Here is a 19,511-nt window from a genome sequence, read left to right as displayed (position 1 = left end):
AAGTCTTTGTCTATTCACATTTTTTTTGGAATCATTACTAAAATAAACTTTGACTTGTCCTCTTACAGAGAGAATAAAAATCCTTGGATAAGTTGTTTCATTTGGCCTTGGTTTCCTCAACTGTAAAATGAGGTTGGACTAGATTGGTTAGTCTGCAAGTGATGGCACACACTATCAGGTTTTCATGATAATGACCAAGGCTTTCACAGAATATCAGTGAACACCAAGCTGCGCTTCTCAGGGAAAAAAGGTTTTTGTTCATAGTGGGAGCCAGGCTTTCTGAGAAAATGTTTTGGAGAGTGTAAGCTGTGAAAACGTAGTTCACTGGACTAGTGACATCACATGTCCCTTCTCATCACAAAATCCTAGGAAAACAGTAAGCGCCACTGAAAGGAGCCTATTGAGATAAAACATTGCTATGTTAGGTGGCCTTGTTCAAGTTGAAGGTCAGAAGGATGATGACCTGATAATAAAACTTGCTTGCTTAGTTCTGAAAAAGGTTTCTCAAGCACCATGTCAAATTTAAATGATCTGCTGTTTGCTTGTCAGTCTAAGACCCAGGTCAAACAATTTCAGATATGAGCAGGACTTTCCAGTTACAACATTATACGTACAAAGAGCACTTGACTGGACGTCCGATGGGGCTAATAAGGGCTGGTTCTGACACTTAGTAAGGTGGCCCTCTTGAGTGAGTCATTTAACCTCAATGGACCCAAGTTTTCTCCTGTTTAAAATAAGGATGTTCTTGTTGTTAAGTGCCATCAAGTCGGTTCCAATTCATAGCGACCCTATAGGACAGAGCAGAACTGCCCCAATGGGTTTCCAGGGAGTGGCTGGTGGGTTTGAACTGCTGACGTTTTGGGTAGCAGCTGAGCTCTTAAACACTATGCCACCAGAGCTCCAAAATAAAGATAGTAGTACCTATTCTTTCTACCACACAGAGGTAATTGTGAGAATAAAATATGTACACAAATATGTGATAATATATACTAGCCTCTAAGCTGCTGAGACAAGAACCATGCCTACCTTTTACTGCTGCCATATTCACAGTGCCTATCACAGTGTCTGAGACTAAAGGAAAAGTTCCATGTATACTGTTGAATGAATGAAACATTTTGTGAACTGTGTGTTATGACAGTGTCCTAAGTGAGCACAGTATGTCCCTCCTTTTTTTGTTTTTAAAAGTTATAAAGCATAGGTTAGCAACTCAACACAAAAAACAAAAAAACAAAACACATTGGGGTCGAGTCGATTCAGACTCATAGTAACCCTATAGGACAGAGTAGAACTGTCCCATAGAGTTTCCAAGGAGTGCCTCGTGGATTTGAACTGCTGACCTTTTGGTTAGCAGCCATAGCAATTAATCACTGCACCACCAGGGTTTCCGCAACTCAGCACAGTCTTTTAAAAAATCCTAAAATGCTAGTATTGGTACATAATAGAGGTAGATATGAATTAAAACTAAAAATGAAGGTATTTGGTATACGGGCAAAAAAAATGTGAGTTGATAGGCAATTCTGATTCTGAAGTGACCCATATCATGGGGCTATAACTCTTCTGTGGAAATGTTCAATCCTACAGTTGTAGCTGAAGCTTTGGGCGGTCTATCACTCAGCTCTGACTTTGCGTTCAGGAACATAAGCTAAGGCAAGGGCACAATCTTCATCCCTTTACTTAAATATGTGGGAAGAATGGGTCAGAGGGGCGCCATCATAAGACACTGACAGAACCAGTATCAGAACTCCAGGCTTCTGAATGCCAGCCTGTCATTTGACACGTGGATCACAAGAACTCATGCTGGCTGACTTCTCCAAAAGGAAACAGGTTTTCCTATCATTGATAAGGATTCACAGGTGCCTATCTGTATCTTAGCTCTGTGACTCCTCTCCTGTACATCTCTCCCCTGCCCCCATCCTCTGCTCCAGCCGCACTGGCCTCCTTGCTATTCTGTCCACATGCCAGGCACACTCCCATGCAGGCCTTTGCACATTGCACTAGCTCTTTCCCCTGCCTCTTTGCAGTCTACTTTCAAGTAGTCACCCCTTTACCTCTCTCAGGTCTTTGCTCAAATAACTGCTTCTAAGCAAAGCCTTCCATCCCCATCCTGTTTACAACTACCACCCCACCCACACTATCTCTTCCACTATTTCCATTTCTCTGCTTTAGTTTTCTCCATAGTACTTATTCCCATGTAACATACTCTATATTTTACTTTTTTGTAATTTTTCTCCTGCACCAAACAGGAAACTCCAAATAGGCAGGACTTTTTATCTGTTTTATTTATTCCTAGACCTCCAGCACCTAGAACTGTGCCTGGCAACTAATATGCATAAAATACATAATTTGTGATGAATAAATAAACATTTCTATGCTAGGAGCTGTAGAGGAAGGGTTATATAAATGCACTTTTGCCTTCGAATACAGCAAAAATGCAAAGCTAACTTGCGGTGTGCATGCAATACAATATAGGAAGGTCAAACCAATGCAAGGCAAATGGTTATACATTGAAATTATGCGTGTGTTAGGAACAAGTATATTTTAAGTGGAAGGAAGAGGAGCTCATCACTAGAATTCAGACCTTGGAGGAAGTAGACATGGGGAGTTCAAATCCTTTAGCAGATGACACAGACTTTTAGAGCTAGAAGCTCTAGAGATAGGACAGATAAATTCTTTCATTTTGTTCATGAGGAAGCAGAGACCAGAAAGGTAAAATGACTTTCCTAAGGCACAGGGTCAAGCACTTGCAACTGTTAGACTCAAACCCAAGTCTGTCTTCTGAGTCCACGCTCTTTCTACCAAAAAGCCCACCCTGCACAAATTCAGCCAACATGATGAGCTTCTAAGATTAACATATTCGCCAATCAGGGATAATTTGATTTCTGAGAAACCTCACATACTATGGCATTGTCACTACACAGACAAATACATCCTGTAACACAGGACTAATTAATTTATTTAAGAGTACTTTATCAAATTCCAAGTCAAAGTCTCTAGCTCTAAAAGCCACTATTTTTAGGTTTGGTCATAAACCAGAGTAAGGGAAAGAGAGTCCTGGATGGGAAAGATGAGACAGAAGAGTAGGAAAAGCAAAGAAAGGAAGAGAAGAGACACAGGAAAGGCATAAGGAAGAAAGAAAAAAAAAAAGCATAGGTATTGTTGACAAAACTGACCCTCGGAATTTCTTTGAATAGCTGTGCTGTAACTTTTTCCATTACAAAAGCTTTTCCTTGGAGATAATCACCAAAATAATTCAAGCTCAAGTTACATATTTTCAAATGCACTATTTCTTTTCTTCTGCTTCTCAATATGTACTATCTGTATTTCACAATTTAGCACTTCATAATATATTATCTTCTTCCTAATTGTTTTATGTTTATAGATCATGTTTTTCCAATGAGACTGTAAATTCAAGCATCTATTTATTTGTATTCACCATAATTCCCACAATAACACCTAACAATGTGTAGTGTGTACTCACCTGAATCATTTACATCTGGTTTCATTCACTTATTCAATAAATAAACATGCTAAGCATCTGCTGGGTGCCATGAGCTAAGGATACAGAGGTGGATATGATAGACCAGATCCCTAACCTCATGAAACTCACCTGTGAGTGAGAGATTTGGCCCATACATCATTAAACAACCATGAAATGAAAATCAGTTCCGAAGAGAGAGAGAGGACTGAGAGGGACTGAGAGGCGAGGTGTGTGTATTTAAGAGCTAGGGATGGCAAAGATGATAGGGAAGGTCTCTCCAAGGAGATGGCAGTTTTGCCGGGACCACAAGACAGTCAACAATTCAATGAGCTGCATAAAATATTATAGGCAGAGGGAGTAGCAAGCGCCAAAGACTTGAGGCAGGAAAGTACTTGTTCTAGAAACTATGAGATGGACAGTGTGGCTGTCAGTGTAAGAAGGCATTAGATGAGCTTGGAGAGGCACAGTGGGCCGGAGCATGAAGACTCTTGTAGACTGTGGATTTTAAGAAACATGGGAAAATATTGAAAATCTGTAAACAAGGAATTAGCATGATGTGAGATATTTAAATACGGATACTGAATATCCTTCTAAAATCTTGTAGATACAATTAACTGATGATATATGATTCTATGAATGGAGGGTCATCTTTTCTCAGGTCTAAACATCCTTCCCCAATATGTCTCCCAGTGGTAAGCAATCCACTGTGTGCTCATAGCAATACCTGCAGTCAGTGCACAAACAGGTTAGACCCCACTGCCCACTTTCTCCTCAGGGGCACCCCGTGCTTACCATCCTCTCCAGTTCCTCTCTATCTATGACCTCTTCCTTATTCAGTTCATCTCTCCCCAGGGACTTTTTCAGATACATGAACCCAAATCCATTATAACCCCTACCCTGTTTCTCTCTTCCGACTCCTTCACAGTCATCTCAGTAAATTCTCTCTCCCTCTCTTAATTCCACTTTTTAGTTTAACAATGACTTTAATCACAACTTAACAGCAGTACACAAGACAGAATTTAATTGAGAGAAAGAAAAGCCACAAATATAGAAGTAAAATTAAACATAATTGCAAAATGCCACATTATCAGTCTCTAAAACTTCTGGAAAAACCTAAAAATCCCCTTCAGATTTTGTCTTCACCTCCAATTAAGCCTTCTTTTCCTCAAACACCGACATTTGAAGGTAAAAATATATTTAATGTCATCACTTCCTTCCGGATAATTACTATGGCAACAGTACTGCTCTTTGCACATTTCATAGCAATTATATATTTTAGCTAGATAACAGATTAATGGCCTTTGATTTCATAGTATGAGAATCTACTTGTCATTTATATCAATATTCCTATGGGAAAACACATTCCAGAAAATCAACTCACAAACTTTCAGAATCATAAAAGTTGTGAGTTGGTGACTTCCTGTAACTTGTTTATACAAAATGTGGATAGTGTATATGCCAAACTCAACAGAAAAGAACATTCAGATCCTTACAGCCTGGTTTATATAAGCTATTTTTTAAAGACTATATATGTATTCTTTTCATAGATTTGAAATTGACTCCTGGGATTGGATGGAAACTTATATGTCTAAGGAGGCCCTTTCTTATGCAGAGCCTAGAGGAAGGAGAGAAATTACATAAGTGATAGATCGTATATTAGAATCTCAAATACACGCTTTCACAAAATAACTTCACCATTTCTGGGAAGGGAATTGGGAGGAGAATTGGGAGCATCTGCTTTAAGACTTCTTAGCTAACTATAAAATGAACAGCTTCAGCTGCAAGATGCTTTTCCCTATTTGATCATATCAGAACATTTTCTAAATATTATAAAACTCCATTTCAGGATAGGAAAACAAAAAAACTTTGCTGTTTATAAGTTTCTTTGCAACAAAGGTGAGTTGATCCAGAATTGTTCAAAATTATCTCTATAATGACTATAGAGATAAAAGGTATCTACAAGGAATTAAAGTGTATGGTTCTATGAGTACTCATATTTAAGACAGAAACAGAATATGCAACTGAAGGAAATAAAGACTATTTTTCAATTAGGTTAACATGTCTCGCCCTAATACAAAGTAAAACAAACAAAAATTACTATTTAAAATGTTGGTTGTGTGAGGTCCAGTCAATTCCAACTCACAGTGACCCTACAGGACACAGTAGAACTACCCCATAGTGTTTTCCTAGGCTGTAATCCTTAAGGGTTAATCCTAATGGGAGCAGACTGCCAGGTTACGAGAGGTCAAAAATATGCTTTGTTTCAAATGAACGTGGGTTCAAATTCCCTTCCACCATTTCTCTCACCATCATATTATCTATTTTTTTATTACTTTTACAATATAGAAAAAGATTTACAAAAGTACCGCATGTAGAATATCCTTATTTGCAGGTAGTCATGAGTAGTAAATGTATGAAATCACTTTGTACATTGCAATTAAACACAATAAGCCCTTAAAAATATACTCGTTAATTGTTAAAAGTCATTACCTAGGGCAAAACCATTGGCACCCAGAAACTTGTCTTTCCAGTACAGCGCCTAAGAGCCTGAATATGAAACTAAGCACAAAGTACCTTCAGTCCAGCTCTGCATGGACAAGGGAAAGTACTTCCAAGTCAGCCTCACAAATAAACAGATGCCCTAAGAAGCTCTGACTTAATTTCACTCATCTTAGAAGCAGTAGCTATAATGCCATTTTCAAACTTTAATAATAATATAGGAGAAAAGAATAGTTGCCTAACCACACAGGCTATACTGTAAGCTTAGCCAATACATATACCCCTTAGCAAATAATTCCCTTTGCTCAGTCTTTCCCTTCACACACATAATATATAAGGCTCCCTAATATGTGGCATTCTTCAGGAAAGAATAATAACTCAAACCGACCACTGCCAAAAAATAAAGAATGCAAGAATCAAGGAATCGAGTTCCTTAAAATATATATATTTTTAAATAAAAATATCTGAAGTGAATCATGGAGACACAAACTGCTGGTAACCTGATTGAGGCCCCTGTGGGATTAGTTTATTGCCTTCCTTGATATTAGAATAACAGGAGAGGTAATAACAGTCCTCATCTATGGCCAGGATTTCCATGAAGCATTGAATGAATGGAGCCTATATCTCTGTTCCATAAAAACGAGAGCATAAAACTAAACTATGAGCCATTCTGCTGAACATTTGTTTACTATTGTTTTACCCAAAGTAGATAAGTAGTTTTGAAAAGTTGCCATGGCCATGCTTTTCCTGAGCAGCAGACTACCACACTTCAGAAGTACAGAAATTCACACACACACACACACACACATATACAGATGGATCTTCTCTCCTGCTTCAGAAACGTGTACATGTAGGGATGACTGTACGTGTGGGAGTGTGCACGTGTGTGTGTGCGTGTGTGACGCATGTACTGGTTTTTATAGACATCATTTTATCTAGATGTGTGGTGACACACTCTCAGAGTCCACTGATGTTTCAGCAGACAGTTGCAGTGGTAGGATTTTGGGGTGCCTTTTTTTAGGGAATTCCTTTCTTTCCAAGGTTATCGTGACAGATTTAACACCTTAGCATCCTCTACAGATGAGCTAAATGGAAATAATAACAACTCTTATACCATAGCTTCAGGTTAAGAGCAATTCAGAGGTGCAGCTCTTGGATCCCAATATCAGAAACATGAATACCTACAGCCAAAAAGACTGGCAACTAAGTTGGAAGGCCATTGATAGGCAAATTAATTTCTGGTTAAGGTTCCCACCTGCCTTTTTAAGGTTACTAAACCACTAAGATAATAAGTCTTGAAACACACTTAAACAGCAACCATCAGTAGACAGAAAAAAAAATTGTTACTTTCATTTATGTTTTTAAGCCAGTAGAAAACCTGTCTAATTCTTTTTGCAAGGATCTGATGGAAACCAACTGTCTCCATAGTGTCACCTCTAATTCATACCAGTGCTAAGATAACATCCTTCATTAGATAAACTGGCAAACTCAGAGCAATAGTGTCAATTCAGCTCTCACCCAAGTCTTTGTTACAGTTCTCATTTCAGTTTAGACTACTCAGATAAGCTTTGAACTGAGATTCTGGGATGGCACAATAGACCATAAAAAAAGACCATAGTACCAGGAAAATTATTAATGACCATCAATAAATGTTAGTACCTTCAAAGGAGACACTTCAGTTCCATTGTTTGCAAGATGAGAAGTCAAATGCAAGATCTTTCACTTGCCCATGTAAAATTAAAATCTAATCAGAATGTGTGTAGGATGCGTTTTGAAGAAATGCTACATGAAATGTAGCTGGAGAAAAAGAATACTTCTAGACAAGATTTTTTTCTGAGGAGGGTAATCCACATAAGCTTCTAATTGAAAAGTACATCGGTAATGTTCTTTTTGTTTGTTTTGGCTTGTTACTCAAAGATTAAATCCATTTTGAATTAATGAGAATGATTTAATCTCCAAGCATCCGTACCCTCAATCCATTTAGGCCTATATTTAAAGAACTAGGTTCAAAGCCCTTTGCAAACAAGACCAGGCCCCATAGCGAAATGATGCCCAATCTCCCTTTTAAAGCTATTTTCTAAAACCTGTGGGCCATGACCCTAGAATTATTCACTCCCCAAATCACATTAACAATGTTTCACATGATAACAGAGAGAGCAAAAAAAATTCGTTTCTGCCAAGAACAGGCTACACTTTTTTTTTTAACTATTGTCCTCTTATTCCATTTTGGTAAATTTCTGAGTAATGTTTAAAACCCATAGGGTAGACCTTGGCTTGAGAGGTGGCCTCTCTGCCATTTTCATGGCTGATTTGAGACCCATTATGCTTTCGATTCTGCATTGTGAAATCCAGTCTGGGGACAAATTTCTGCCTGTCATCTTAGGAAAGGCCAGGAGTTTTACACCATCCTACAGTGTGAAAACAGAAAATCAAAGCCAGCGTAGGGCTGCTTGCTTCTTTCCTGATCAGCTTGCTGCTTTTTTTTTTTGAGGCAATCTTGGTTGTCACTATGTCAAGGTTGGAAAGGTATTTAAGTAGAATAAAACCTAGTTTAAAAAGCATCTCCCCAGGAAAAGTTCCTCTTTACACTTCAAATCGAAGGCAAAAAGGTGATCAAGTAATCATTTAATGCTTGGCTAGGGATCACTGCATGAGGAAAGCATTTAGGATGCACAAAACTCTTGTCTAACCTGATAAGACCCCTGAATTAGGAGCCAAGAGGCCTGGATATTTTCCTTATATTGCTCATTCTGTTGTGATGACATCCCCATAAAACTGTAACTTGTGGACCAAATTTTCTGCCCCTCCTCGCCCCAACAACAAGATGTAAATTGCAGTGATAAAAAATATCTTACACAATTCTTAAACATTTTTAAACAGATCACTGAAAATGACAATATGGATAACTCTCAATGACCTCTCCCGTCTAATGTCAATTTCAGAAACCAAGTTTCCATTGTAAATGTTTAATCAGTACAGTCCCAGGAACCCAGCACAGAAAACCTTATCTTCTCTCCCAACTTACTTGCTCTGCAGGCTCTTTCCTAGCTCTATCTCAGCTCCCTGCAAACACTTTAGGCTTTTCTCTCTCAAAAAAGCAGGGAGCTCTGTAGATTCTGAGCTAAGCAAAAGCCCTGTGGTTTGATTCCATTAGTCTGAGCCGTGGGCTGCTGCAAGCAAACTGCAGCATTTCTGCTTGCAAAATCCTGGCAACCAGGTTCTAGACCAGCCACACACAAGCTGCACACATCCTTTAACGCTGCTCTGCCCGAACCTTGGCTGAAGCCAGTCAACCACAGCAGAAAGCATCCTACCTTCCATCATGGTGGCAGAATTGCATTCCTTAATTTTCAAGGAGTCTGAAAAAGCACAAGAGGATACGATTCCAGTTCCCAGTTAAGTCCTCACAGCGGCGCTTCCGAGGTCTGTTCTGCCAGCTGCCAAAGCCAAAGGAGACAAGTGTTAACCCCAAAGACAGGCCATGGATGCTGCTGGTGCCGCTTCACCTACAGGCTCCCAGGAAGATGCTGAGAGAGAAAGGCAGAGGAAGAGCAAGCCGGCCGAGCTGCACCGCCTGCACTGCCTCGGCCAATCCCTTCAACTCTGGACCGCGTCACATGGTAGCCAGCCTGCATCTCCTGACACAATACCCCCGGAGAGCACACAGAACCTATTTCCCGTCCCCATTCCCCTCCACCCCCATTCTCCCCCGCTTGTCACCAAATACACAGCCCCTTCCTCACCTGGTGACGCACTTCCCCCGCCCCTCCTCGCCGCCTTCCTAAACCTATCGCAGCAGCGGGGTGCCCGAGATTAATTATCGGGCCCTGCCACCTTAACAGGGGGTTTGGGCATGAAAGGAGCACCTCAGTGGCTCGCTGCGACGCGGATTTTTTTTTTTTTTTAAAGAAAAACTTCCTAATAAATCCGTGCCACCGAAAGTCTTAGCAGCACTCTTCAGCGTCAACTCTCATCTTTTGCCCTGAAGGAATTCCGAATGTCAGTGCCTGTGCCCTCTGCACACATTCTCTTTCTCTTCCATTCAAGAGCGAAAAATCAATCCGGCTGACGTCACATCATAAACAATTATCCCCAATAGGATGATGCAGAAGAAATTTCACCCCAGCTGCCTTCAAGAAAGCCGGGGAATTAATCGCGCATGACATGCGAAAGGGCTGGGAACTGTCATTAATACAAAGAAACAAAAGAACCCACCCGAGTGGGGCTCTGGAATCAAACTGGCAACGCTTCAGATAATTTCTGGGGCGCGAGGCGGGAGGGAGAGTAGAGAGCAGGGAGAAGAGGCTTTAGCCCAACCGAAGACAGCTGTGCAAGCCGGCTTCCTCCACTCCAACCTGGACCAGCCGGTTCTGCTAGAAACAGGAGCCCGCCGGGCGCCACTGGTTTCCCGGGTTCGAGTCTCGCTGCTAGCGCGTCCTTCCAGGCCGAGCGCGCACGTGAACCGCCTCGCTTCCGCAGGAGGGGCGGGCAGAGCCTTTCCCGAAACCAAAAGTGGCTGCAGCTGCCAACTGCAGTCCCTGTAGGAAACAGACTTTCTTCCAAATGACACGTTTTTCTCGACGTGCCTCCGGCGTCTGTAATCGCTTTCAAGCCCATTGGTTCACCCTAGTGGAAATCCGGAGAGAGGCAATTGTGCCGGCTTCTGGCCCCAGGGGTGGGCGGAGCCCAGGGTCTGGCAGCTTAGAGGGATAGGGTCTGGGTACCCTGCAGCTGCCAAAGTGAGAAGGGTTATGGTCCCAGGCTGTTTGGGAAGAGAGCCTGTCACCTGACCCTTCTCCGCAGGGTCCCCGGGAGCCTTTCAAAGCCCCAGGCCTCGGGTCCGGAGATCCTTGGTTCACTTCAAGCAGACGCTGACAATTAAGGAAGAAGGAGGGAAGGGACAGGATGGGAGAGGAAGAAGGAGAAGAAGGAGGGAGATGGGAGGGAAGGGAAAGGCCTCTTTAGAGCTCCAGAGAAATAACGACAGCAAAGCGGGCATTTCTCTCTCTAATGTAGCAACATAACTAGGGGAAAAGCTATCACATTACCAGACAATTGTGAGCAACAAATGCCAATGTACTCAAAATAACTCTAACATAAGGTACATTACATCGTCAGGGTTGAGTCTCTGATAATTAATCATTTATTCTGTAAATATGCCTATGGACCTTTAATATTGTTCACCACTTGATATGGTCTAGTTCTTTTTCACCAGAGCAAATACGAGATATTGGTGGCTGAGAACTACTGAAGAAAAAACAACTAAAAAGGCTGACTGAACTAGCATATTAATAGTTTAGAAACAAAAACAAAAACTCGGTTCCTTAGCAATTTAGGCTTTTTTAAAGACCCATTGTGATCCCCGAGGACAGTATTTCAGTGGCCTCTAAATTTCAAAAATGAAATTCTCCAGGGAGATATAAATCCTTGTGCCCTTTTTCCTTATATCTATGAGACAGTTGTGTTTTAGAAGAGGAAAGAATTCCAAAGTAAAGCCTGCCCTGAGTACAACTTACAGTGCTCTGAAAACTGCAGGGGCATTATGGCAAACAAGTCAGATTAATGTGTGTGTAGCAAATCTTTTTTTGTAAGGGTTAAGAACATGGATGGATATTGGCATCAGGCTGGGATCAAGTTTTGTTTCAACCACTTAATGAACTGTGTGACCCTGGGCGAGTTATGTAATCTCTCCATGCCTCACAGTTTCCTTATCTGTAAAATGGGGGTAATAATGATATCAACTTCATAGGGCTATAAATAGTAGTAATGACAAACATTTATGAATGGCTTACTATGTACCAAGCTGTGTTCTAAATACTTTGCCAGTAAACCACTTAACATTATGTCGGGAGCATAATAAGCCTTCCATGCTAGCTTATTATTTTCATTATTACCATCAAAGGGCTGGCAGCTGCATCAGAGTTTGTAATCCACTGGGAGTTGGGCCACATGCACAGAGAAGAACCAAGTGAAACACCAAGTGATGCATCCGGTGGTACAGCATGTTGGGAAGTATTGAGAGGCTGCAAAGTAGCAGAGTGATCAGAACCAGATGAGGTTAATTAAGGAAGGTCATCTCAAAAAGTTGGAATTTTAGAGTCCGGAAAAAATTGAAATGGGCTCAGAATGACAGTTCTAAATAAGCAAGAGGATTCTAAATAAGAAAGAGTATTCTAAATAAGAAAAGGGGCTCATGTCAAATTTGGAGGTGAACACAATCACTGATGCGAAGGGTTTGGGGGACACTGTCAGAGATGTAAGGGGGCAGGTAAGCCAGAGAATCCTAGGCTGTCTGCCTTCCCCCACCTGATGTAAGTTTTACAGTCTTTTAGAGCAAACCTCTCATAGATTTGGTATGGGCACACCTCGGTTTTGTTTTAGAGCCAGAAAAACCCCGGCTGTTTACCTTCCCCCACCTAATGTAAGTTTTACAGTGTTTTAGAGCAAACCTCTCATAGATTTAGTATGGGCACACATCAGTTTTATTTTAGACTTCTAGCAAAGCAACTAGCTAGAGCACAAAGCAAGTTCAAAGATTCTTTTGGTTAGAAGGAAGTTTATAGGAAAGACAAAAGTGTCTGGAATGATTGTCAGAAAATGACCAAAAAGCAAAGTGTAGTTACGGGGCGGTAGGGTTAATCCCTGGTTAAACTTTGCTGCAACTTAAACAGCTGTGTGTGTTATAGAGTAAATTAAAAGACAATGACCAGATGTAAGAACATTTGATGCACAAAATTCTATTTCAAATAAAAAAATTGCCGATGTTGTCATAAAAGATCAGACATCCTAATTTATTTTTTATATGAAGTATTATAATGAAGTGTGCAAAGATAGAAAACCAAAAGGGAAGAACATGATGGCATTTCTCAAACTGAAAGAACTGAAGAAAAAATTCAAACCTTGAGTTGCATTATTGAAGGATTCTACAGGGAAAACAGACTGGGCAGTATTTCATTCTGTGTGTCGCTATGAGTTGGAACCAACTGGATGGCACCTAACAACAACAACATGGAAAATATTAAACTATGCAGGAAGCATCAAAAGAAGATGGAAGGAATACAGAGAATCAGTATACCCAAAAGACTCGGTCAACATTCAACCATTTCAGGAGGTTGGAGAAGAATATTGAATATACCATGGACTGCCAGAAGAAGGAACAAATCTTTCTTGAAAGAAGTACAGCCAGAATCTCATTAGAAGGATGGCGAGACTTCCTCTGATATACTTTGGACATGTTATCAGGAGGGACCAGTCCCTGGAGAAGGACATGATGCTTGCTAAAGAAGAGGGTCAATGAAGAAGTGGAAGGCCCTCAACGAGATGGATTGACACAGTGGCTGCAACAGTGGGCTCAAGCATAACGACGATTATGAGGATGGCACGGAACCGGTAGTGTTTCCTTCTGTTGCATATATGGTTGCTATGAGTTGGAGCCTACTCAACAGCACCTAACAACAACAAGTTTTGTTTTCTCATAGGCTCTTGAAAAAATGGTTTTTGCTGAAGAACAAAGACAGTAGCTTACATTGTAGCCCAAATTTTGTCACTTCATAATGTATTTTTCTTTACCAACAAATACAAAGGAGAAATCCCCAGCTGGTAAAATAATAGAATATTTCTGCAAGTTTATAATAGAAGTCAAAGGATTTGTGGAGAAGACTGGGTAAATTACTGACTTGTGTCAAAGTACAAGGACTGCTCAGGTGTTTATTCCAGGCTGCCGAGTGTGCTCTCAGATCGCACCAGACCCTTGGATAGTGCTTACAACTAGTCTAATACAAAAAATAATTGATAATGTCATTAAATTAAAAAGCCAAATCCATTGCCATCTAGTCAATTCTGACTCATGGTGACCCCATGTTTTATAGAATAGAACTGTTCTATAGGGTTTTCTCAGCTGTGATCTTTATGGCAGCAGATCTCCAAGGGCTTTCTTCTGTGGTGCCCCTGAGTGGGTTCAAACAATCAGCCTTTAGATTAACAAGCAAGTGCAAACCATTTGCACCACCCGGGGACCTGATAAAGTCACTAATCATTTAAATTTTGTTCTGAAATAACTTTTATATAGTGGTGATGCCATACTATACATATTTATTGGAATCAAAGCCTATTATATTTTTACTATAAAAGCTGATTTTTTTTCACTATCTCTCAATTTTAGCATTGGAGAAGAATCTGTTCCTACTTTAGAAAGAGAAAGAAAAGTATGACAGCAGAGTAACAAAGGAAGGGAGAGAAAAAAATGAACATAGCTGGGAAGGTTTAAAAAATGGATCCAGGATGATGGAGGTATATATACATATATATATACAATCTCCAAGATGGTTACCTTAGTCCAGCATTTGACTTTCTCACTCTTGAAATTTCCACTGAGGCAATTCAATGAGTGTAGAAGGGAAAAATATTATCCAGGCCCTACAAATTAGAAGGGGGTCTCACCTGGAGAGTTGCATTTCCATGGGATGATATAGGTGAAAGGGTAAGCTATGCAAGCCCATACTCACTACACTCTTGATTAACATGAAAGAGGTCCAGCTTGAACTAACAAAGGAAAAAAGGGTATTTGTGGAAATAGCTCACAGAATTATAGCAAGAACTGAACAGCTGAGGGAAAGCAGGAACCAGAACAATCTAGGAAACTTGGTTCTCAGAACCAAGGACTCAGAACTCTCTGTTTTTCATCTCTGTTTCTTCCAGCATGTCACCTCATTTACTGTTACTAGTTTGTCTCCATGTGATCAGAGACCTGGTTTTTCATACTCTCTAAGCTCATATCTTCACAGCTTGACTATCCAAGATCTACTGCAAAAAAAAAAAAAAAAAAAAAATCCAGGGAAGGACTCACCTGGCTTGGATCAGTGTTCACCCTTTGGCCCAATCGATAGGGGCAGGTTGATGGGGTCTCTTGATGGACTTATTTAGACCAAAATTTTGGTGTAAATTTTGGATTTAATCACATGCAAACTACTATGACTATATATAGGGAGGGAGATAGACAAGTTTTTGTGAAAAACAACTCCTAATGGCATGATATGATTGGAGGAGTAGAAAAGTAATTGTCAGAGGAAGAAAGGATGCTATTACCAGAATAATAGTGGGGGAGAGAAACTATAAAACAAAAACTATCACTTGTAAAACTCATGGTCCCATAGAGACTCAGAATGCCACACTAATCCTATCCAGCATATTTCAGAAGTTGTTCACAAATGCTTACTCACTACATCCAGAGAAAAACATGCAGACTCACAGGAGAGGAAGGGAAAGGGAAACAGGCCCTACTTGCTGGCCCACTTACCACTTACACCAAAGTCAAGACTTTCCCTGGTATGTTCACCATCCATTGGTCCATCCCTGTGCAGGGAGCCCCATATCCAGACCTACATGAGTACTGAAGAAACATATCAGCTAAGACTACTGCATAATCTAGAACTATGTTGATAAAGATTAAGGAAAATCAGCAGTTACAAAGGAGACAAAAGTTAGCAATATGGAACTCACGGAAGAAAAAGAAAAGAAAAACTCTGGGAAGCAGAAGAAATGCCCGCACTGAAGCAGAGGAAATGTAGAAAACTGGAGAGGCATTAAAAATGTATACATTTTAAAATTTCAGTATCATCTCAGAGGCTACAACAGCAACAAACAAGAGCATACTGCTATGATAAAAGAGCTTAATGAGAGTCAGAATGAATTCATGGAAGCAGTAAAAGCATTCTTATTAAAATTTTTAAATGTTGTATCTGTAATAAATGATATAATAGATACGGCCAGAACTGAACATGGATAGGCTTAGTGGCAATGTACTTGAAGCATAAACTCGCAGCAACAATAGAACAGGCCTAAGCATGGTGGAATTCTTTCTCTTAGGTGCTAACTCAGGTGTAACAGTTAAACCAGAAAAACAGAAAAAGCTTCTAAATTCATTTTATAAATTACAAAGCCTGAAAAAACAATACGAAAAGATATTGTAGCTCAATCTCATTTATGAATATTGATGCAAAAAATTCTAAATGACATAAAAGCAACTGAATTCACCTTTTCAAAAATGTTACATATATATATAATACCATAATAAAGTGGACTCTATTCCAGGAATGAAAGATAGTTCAATATTAAGGAATCTATTCATAAAATTCACAAGGTTAAGTTGTCAAAAAGAAAATTATATCATTATCTCCATAGTTGCTGAAAAGATTTTTGATAAATTTTAACATATCACTCATTAAATAAATAAAAATCTTAACAAAGAAAGATAACAACTTCTTTAACATGATAAAATATGCAAGTCTCCACCCAAAATCTACCATGATGTGAAGCAGGGACATAATGAAAAAATTCTCTTTAAAATAAAAAATGAGACTTAAATGTCCGTTATCACCTTTAATATTTAATAATGTTATAGAGATACTGGCCAGCAAAATTAGGCAAAAGAAAAAATATTGTGTCAGAGACAGCGCTACATATTTATCACACTATTTTCACTACTTGGCCACACAGGAAGATGGTATTTGTCATCCTTCCTTGCATCTATGTGGGGTCATATAACTGAATTAAAGCCAGTGGAATATGGGCAGAAGCAATGTAAGCTACTTCTGGGCGTGGCCTTTGCAAACATCCTGTACACACTCTCTTCCCTTCCAAATGGTAGAGAACTGCCTGTTCTTCATCAGATTTTGCATGTGCAAGAAATGAACTTCCACTGTCTCAAAGCATGAGATTCTGGGGTTTATTTATTGCCACAACATGGTATAGGTTATTCTGGCAAATACAAAATTATATAATTGTTTACATGGAAACTCAAAGAGAATAAATTTAAAATATATTACAAATGTTAAGGGAGTATTAACAGAATTCAAAATATCTGGTTAAAAAATGAATATACCAGAATCAATAACCTGTACATGTACACTCAATGATTTATTAGAGGGTTTAGTAAAAGGATAGACTCAATTTACAATACAATTAAAAAAAATCTGAATAAACTAAAAAAATGGGCTAAATCCATAAAGAAAATATTAAAGTGCTGCTGAGGGAGAGAAAAGAACTTAAATAACTGGAAAAACAGGTAATATGGATATGAAGACTCAATATTATAAGCATTTCAATATGCCACAGTTAATCTACACAGCTAGCACAATCAAAATAGCATGCCAGTATTTTTATACAACTAAGATGATTCTACAGTTTATAAGGGAAAACAACCATGCAGGAATGACAAGAAGCATTCTGAAAAAGAATAATGAAGGAGACTAGCCTTACAAAATAACAAAACGTATTATAATGTTAAGAAAAATAAGGGGTTATTATACTAACAAATTAAGAAGTCCATATATACTCAAATATATACTGGGATTTATATAATATACTGTATATGTTTTAATATATTAAAATATAGTAAGTGGTATTAGGAAAATTGAGTGGATATTTAGAAAACCTATATCCCCTTGGGAGAGATCAAAGATTAAAATGTTAAAATATATACTATAAAAATACCGCATGAAAACTTAAGCCATTATTATGTTTTTATCATCCTGCAACGGGAAAAGCTTTTTTAGGTATGCACAAAACTAAGATTCCATTAAGAAAAAATATGTGTTTAACTTCAAATATGTATATAGACAGAGAAATACGTGTTATTAAGTATATTTATAGCCAAATGCGTAAATTCCACTATGCATAAAGAATCTTTACAGTTGAATTACAATTCATAGAAAAAGAATATAATTTTTAATACAAATGAAAAATTCTCACTTTTGCTTAAAAGGAGAAAAATACAAATAAAAACCACCATGAGATATTATTGTTCACCTACCAGACCATCAAAGATCAAAAAATTTGATGATACATTGTTTGGAAAAGAGTGTAAGGAAACAAGCATCCTCAAGCATATTTGGTCGAAAGTGTAACTTGCCACAAACTCTATAGAGAGTCATTTGCAAATATCTGTCAAAATTTAAAATGCATATGTTTTTGATCCAGCTATTTCATTTCTAGAAATTTATCCTGCAGGTACATTCTTATAATAACAATACAATGATAATAATACTGAATGCTTACTATGTGCTAGGCAGTGTTCTAAGTGCTCTGCGTATCATCACTCAACCTGGATTTTTATCACTAGGGAACTAGTTAAACAAATATGGCCTTTCAATACAATGTAGTATACTATACAATCCTTAAAAGGAATGAGAAAGCTCCTACGTATTAATATAAAACTATATTCACAATATCCTTAAGTTGAAAAACAAGGTACAGAACAGTAAAATAGTATACTACTGCAAGTATAAATAATTAAAAAAATATATGCATAGTGTATCTCCATAAAGATACACAAGAAACTTGTAACAATAATTACCCTTAATGATGAGGAATGGACTAATAGGGAACAGGGATAGGACAAAGGCATTTTTTGCTAAAGCCCTATTGTACTTTATAATTTGTATTATTGGCATGTATACCATATGGAAAAATAAATAATTAAAAATAAATGATAACCTGTATTTAAAAATCTGTACTGTCAAAATCTTGAATGGGAAAAAGAGAAATTAAAGTATGACAAAGATATTGTATTATAGTTTTAAGTTCTTTCACTATGTTATAATTTTTTATTGATTCTAAAATGTACATTTTTTTTGTATTAGAAACTTTTCTTAGAATTGGTATAATAAGAAATCATTGTGTCATGTTTTAACTGGTGGCTTTTTTTCTTCTTGTTGTTGGTCTATGTACAGGTTCTGCATGAGCACAATTGTTTTCCAATTCCCATTCTTCACACCGTTATCCATAATTTGTTACGATCCATACAGTCAAATGCCTTTGCATAGCCAATAAAACACAAGCCAATATCTTTCTGATATTTTCTGCTTTCAGCAGAGATGTTGTTGTTGTCATTGGACGTCAACAATGACATCTCTCATTCCACATCCTCTTCTGAATCCGACTTGAATTTCTGACAGTTCTCTGTTGATGTACTGCTGCAACCATTTTTGAATTATCTTCTGATAATTACCTTAGTTGAATGTGATGCTAAGGATACTGTTCAATGATTTCAACATTCTCTTGGGTCACCTTTCTTTGGAATGGGCAGAGTTGGTTGGCCAGGCAAGCTGCCTTACAAATTTCTTGGAAGTGTAGAGGCCATCAAAAGGGAGAGAGTTAGATATGTTTTAGAATCTAGAACTTGACTGTTCAACATTGTAGCCACAAGCTACATGTGGCAATTTAGCACTTGAAATTGTGCCTAGTCCAAATCAAGATGTAATGCAAGTGTAAAATATACACTGGATTTTGAAGACATAGTATAAAAAAAGAGAATGTAAAATATCTCATTAATGGTTTCATATTGATTACATGTTGAAAAAATATGAAATATTTTATATAGTTGGTTAAATAAAAAAATTAAAATTAATCTTTGTTTCTTTCTAATGTGTGTTATGGATTGAGTTGTGTTCCCCTCCCAAATACATATTTAAATCATAACTCCTGTATCTACAAATAGAACCCTGTTTAGAAATAGAGGTTTTCTTTTGTTATGTTA

General features: G+C 38.4%; 1 protein-coding gene across 12 annotated transcripts in view; it reads right to left on the bottom strand.

Moving 5' to 3' along the window:
* Positions 1 to 10,574, bottom strand: part of SGIP1 (SH3GL interacting endocytic adaptor 1) — a 247,962-nt gene extending 237,388 nt beyond the window's left edge. For 3 of the 12 annotated variants that reach the window (XM_049879520.1, XM_049879512.1, XM_049879511.1), the window contains exons 1-2: positions 10,193 to 10,571; positions 9,292 to 9,414 (exon numbers count right to left, since the gene is read on the bottom strand). In XM_049879520.1, coding sequence (XP_049735477.1) covers positions 9,292 to 9,301 — 10 coding nt within the window. In that variant the 5' untranslated portion in view covers positions 9,302 to 9,414; positions 10,193 to 10,571. Of the gene's footprint in view, positions 1 to 9,291; positions 9,415 to 9,720; positions 10,157 to 10,192 lie in introns of those variants that run through there. The other 9 variants (XM_049879516.1, XM_049879517.1, XM_049879519.1 and 6 more) reach the window with 6 other exon arrangements.
* Between the last annotated feature and the right edge of the window lie 8,937 nt (positions 10,575 to 19,511).

This window comes from Elephas maximus, chromosome 3 (genome assembly GCF_024166365.1).
Source record: "Elephas maximus indicus isolate mEleMax1 chromosome 3, mEleMax1 primary haplotype, whole genome shotgun sequence".
NCBI lineage: Eukaryota > Metazoa > Chordata > Mammalia > Proboscidea > Elephantidae > Elephas > Elephas maximus.
Note: the sequence above shows the minus strand (reverse complement) of the source record. Positions and strands in the feature narration are given on the sequence as shown.